The sequence below is a fragment of the Phyllostomus discolor genome, chromosome 9, assembly GCF_004126475.2.
Source record: "Phyllostomus discolor isolate MPI-MPIP mPhyDis1 chromosome 9, mPhyDis1.pri.v3, whole genome shotgun sequence".
NCBI classification, from domain to species: Eukaryota; Metazoa; Chordata; class Mammalia; order Chiroptera; family Phyllostomidae; genus Phyllostomus; species Phyllostomus discolor.
Window position 1 is genome coordinate 104,576,777 of NC_040911.2, and position 4,372 is coordinate 104,581,148.

The window sequence follows — 4,372 nt, forward strand, 5'->3', positions numbered from 1 at the left end:
GGTGCCGCGGGAGAGAGGGCTGGACGGCCCGGGCCCGGACGGAAGCAGGGGGCGGCTGGCAGCAGGGGGCGGCCCGGGCTCGTGGGGAGCGGGCGGGCAGGGTGCACCGGTGCGCCCAGGTGTGTGCAGTGTGTGTGGGGGGGGCGGTGGGCCCACGAGGGGCCGACCGCAGGGTCAGGAAGCCCGGAGCACACACCAAGCATTTGCTTTGGGAAGAACGCCAAGCAGCAGTTGTGCAAAGGGTGGACACCACTGGCCATCACTGTCTGGGGGTGGACATGGTGGCTGAGACCCTCCTGGGGTGGACCTCGGACTCGGGGGGCAGGACCGGCCACCCCATTCCAGTTCAGGCAGCGAGCTCGGCCCACCCACCAGGCCGCCTCCCCTGCGGGCGGGTGGTCCGGGAGAGGCCCCCACGGCGCGCAGCGTGGCCACAGACGAGGGGCGGCTCCCACCCGGCAGGCGGCCGCCCGGGAACCCGGGCCGCGGCGAGCCGGCTCACTTCCAGCCGTGCTCCAGGGAGCTGTGGGGCTGCGCCTTGAGCCGGTGGGGGCACAGCAGCTTGGTGAAGGCGCGGCGGAAGCTGTAGTGGCACAGCGGGTAGAGCACGGGGTTCACCGCCGAGTTGGCCCACAGCAGCCAGAAGGACGCCTCGTACCAGTAGTCGGGCACGCAGCGGCCGTGGCAGGCGGCCCGGATGATCATCAGCAGCGTGTACGGGGCCCAGCAGAGCCCGAAGATGCTCACGATGACGGCCAGCGACTTGGCCACCTTCTTGTCCCGGGACAGCCGGAAGCGCTGGGTGACGCCCTGGGACACCATCTTCACGCGCTTCTCCAGCGACGCCGAGGACGCCGATGGCTTGGAGCCCCGCTGGAGCGAGCGGGGCCGCTCCGCGCCCCGCGAGGAGCTGCCCGAGCTGGACGTGGGCGAGCCCACCGTGCCCCCGCCGCTGCCCCCCGGGGCCGCCTCCCCCGCCGCCCCCGCCCCGCACCTGTGCAGGGGCACGGCCTCCCCCCGCCCCTTCCGCCAGCAGCCCCAGCACCCGCGGGCGGCGGCGGTGGCGGGCGGCGAGGGCTGGGCCTCGGGCGGGGGCTCCGGCCCGGCCGCCCCGTCCAGCCGCTCGCGGGTGCGTCGCTGGATGTTCAGGTAGATGCTGAGGTTGAAGAAGGTGACGCTGAGGAAGGGCGTGAAGAACTCGAGCGTGGAGGCCGTGATGAGGAAGTACCAGTTGTAGAAGAACTCCGCGTAGCACTGGCCCTCGGGGATGGCGCTGCGGCCCGACAGGTGCTCCCAGCTCAGGATGGCCGGCCCGTACAGCAGGAAGGCCAGCACCCACACCAGCACCATCTTCCACACCGCCCGCCGCGTGTCGCCCTGCTGCGCCCGGTAGGAGACCTGCGGCGGGACGCGCGGTCAGGAGGGCCGGGGCCGAGCCCAGCCGGCTGGCTGGCTGCCGCCGGCCGCAGCGGGACTGCAGGACGGGGGTCGCCCGGCTTCCTCTCCTTTCTGCCCCCGCCCTTGCCCTCCCCCACAGAGCCCTGGGCTGGCCGGTGCCTGTCACACGGTCCCACAGCCAGGTTCTGGGGGCGTTTGCTGCCCCCCCCCCGCTGCGACCTCCCCAAAGGTGGGTGTCGTCCTCCCTTTCTCCTGAGCACCCACAGGACCCTGGGCTCTGTGTGCGATGCCTCTCGGATACCGCTTCACGTTAACCCTCTCAGTGGTCCTGCCACTGTCCCCACTTTCTTTCCTGATGGCTCAGCGAGGACCCCCGCCCCAGCGCTGCCAATGGCCCACCCGCATGGCAGCGACGCCAGACGGCCTGGCGGCCCAGGGCCCCGGCCCCTGGGAACCTGCAGAGCCAGGAACCCCAATGTCTGTCTTCCTCAGAGCTCACAGGCACACACAGACGCACAGACACACGGAGACACCCAGAAACACACACAAGGGGTCGTGCCTCCAGGGGCCTCTGGCCCAGGCCCGCCCTCAGCTGCCGGGACTCGGGGCCTGCCCGGGAGAGGAACATCGGGTGCCGGGTCCAGCCGCCGCCTCCACCTGTGCCGGGACCAGCCTCCGGGCAGCGCGTGGCCGCTGAGCGGGCAGGTGGCCGTACAGACTGTCCGGCGTGCCGGGTGTGAGGCCGGCGGGGACCAGGCTCACCCGGCTGTGTGTGCCCACCACCCAGAAGCGGCTGCCCCCTGCCACGTGCCTCCAGGGGCCATGGCGGACCCCTGCCCCCCGGGGCGCAAGCACAGCCCCCCGAGCCCGGACTCACGGCGCGGGTGACGGACAGGAAGCGGTCGTAGCTGATGAGCACGACGTTGAACACGGAGGAGGTGCACAGCAGGTAGTCCACCACCAGCCACAGCTTGCAGAGGCCCCGGCTGAAGGGCCAGCGCCCGGTCAGCACGTAGGGCACATACAGGGGGATGCAGAAGGCTCCTGTGGGCGAGCGGGGCCGTGCTGGGCCGTGCACTGCAGAGGCGGGGGGACCCGCCGTCGCCACAAGCCCGCCTCACCCACCCCCTCCACCCCGTCTCCTAGGCACCCCCTCCACCCTGGAGCTGGCCTTGCGCCTCTGCCCGGCCCCCAGCTCCGCTAGCGCCCCCTGGGGTTGGGGGTGGGAGGGAAGCCGCTGCGGGGACCTGGGGGCCCCCGGGTACAGTGAGCCTCTGATCCTGCATTCCGGGCTTCCTAGGCCTCCTTCCGCCCAGCCCTCCCATCCCCAGAGGGAGGAGGGAGGAGAATTTTCCCCGTCTCCTCTGGCCAGCCGGATGCCGGACCCCATCCTGATTTCCGACAGCCTTCCCTGGGCAGCTCAGAAAGCAGGAAAGCCGTTCTCCTGGCTCGCAGGGCACTTGGCCGCGGCCGAGCCCCGCCTGGAGCGCCGGGCAGACGCTGCTCCTCCTCGCAGCCCCAACAGGTGTCTGGCGCTCCAGCCCCCACGGCGGGTGCCCCGCCTCCCAGCCGGCAGCAGCTCGGACACGTGAGAGCGCGCTCCTGGGAGCCTCTCCCCACCCCCACCCCTGCCTTTCCCACGGCCCCCTCCCCCAACGCGGCTCCCCCCCATTCCGTGTCCACTCCGCCAAACCTCACCCCAGCCCCCTCCGCCCATCCCGAGTCCGCCACAGCCTTTGTCTGGCTCCTGCAGGAGCCAGCGCTGCACCCGAGGCCGCCGTGCCTTGCGCCTCCCCCGGCAGCCGCCTGCTCCGGCCCCTTCCCCAGGGGCGTCACGCCCCAGCCCCCTTAACGTCGCGGCAGGGAGGCAAGGCCCCTTGCCCGCGCCCACCTCCCCAGCAGTCCCGTGCGCGCCCTCCCCAGGCCGGGCCCCCCACAGGGGCGTGTGCCCTAGCAAAAGGCACCCTAGTTCGGCGCTCCAGTTCCCGCTTCCCTGAGCGGGCCGGGAGCTCAAGGACTCGGCGGGGGTTGAGGGACTCACCCACGAGGAAGTCGGAGATGGCGAGGTTGAGCAGAAAGAAGTTGTTCTGGGTGCGGAGGCTCGAGTCGGCCACGAAGGCGAGCATGACCAGCGCGTTGCCCAGCACCGTGGCCACAATGAGCAGCGCCATGAGCGCGGCCAGCACGGCGGTCCAGGCGGCGGAGAAGCCGCGCGTCCCTGCCGCCGCCGCGGCCGCCGCCGCCGCCGCTTCTTCAGCCAGTGCCCCCGACGCGTTCAGCGGCCCGTCGGGTGGCGTGCGCTCCATGGCCCCGCCGGCTCAAGCGGCGCCGGGGCGCGGGGCAGGGTGCGGACCGCCGACCGGCCGGCCGGGAGGGGCCCCGGGCCGGGAGCCTGGCGTTTGCGGGCTTTCGGCTGGGCCGGGTTCCCCAAGGGGTGCCCGGCGCATGGTCCGCGGGCGCCTAGGCCGGGGCGGTCGGCGCCGAGGGGACGGGCGGATTCCGAGCCGAGTGGGGCCAGCGGCACGACCGCTGCAGCAGAAGCGGGGTAGGAGCAGAGGTGGAGCCCAATCCACTGCCGGAGCGCCTGTGCGCCCCAGCGCAGCGCGCTGCCAGGAGCGCCCCGCGCCCAGCCCGCCCAGCCCCGCGCAGCGCCCCGGCCATTGGCTGCAGCCCTCGCCCCGCCCCCGCCCCGCCCCCGCCCCTCCCGGCGCCGGCAGCACCACGGACAGCGCCGCGTGCCCACCGGCCGCCGGAGCCCAGCCCGGGTGCGCTCCGCTGCAGGCTGGGAACCCGGCGGGAGCGGCGGGGCGGGGCTGGGGGCTCTCGTGCTGTCGGCCGACCCGTGCGCACAGGGTTCGATCTCTGAGGCGCTCGGCCCGGCCCGTGCCCTCTCGGCCCCGGGGACCTGGGGCTGGCGGCAGCCGGGGCGACTGTGGGGACCCGGAGTGGGGGTGGGGAAAGCACCCGCGCTCAG

At 73.6% G+C, this 4,372-nt stretch overlaps 1 protein-coding gene across 1 annotated transcript; it reads right to left on the reverse strand.

The window, feature by feature from the left end:
* HRH3 (histamine receptor H3) lies at positions 1-4,049 on the reverse strand. Its single transcript, XM_028524917.2, has 3 exons — positions 3,440-4,049; positions 2,276-2,442; positions 1-1,398 (listed from the first exon to the last, which is right to left on the reverse strand). The coding sequence occupies exons 1-3, from the start codon at positions 3,702-3,704 to the stop codon at positions 499-501; spliced, it is 1,332 nt and encodes a 443-aa protein (XP_028380718.1). The 5' UTR covers positions 3,705-4,049; the 3' UTR covers positions 1-498.
* Positions 4,050-4,372: the final 323 nt, after the last annotated feature.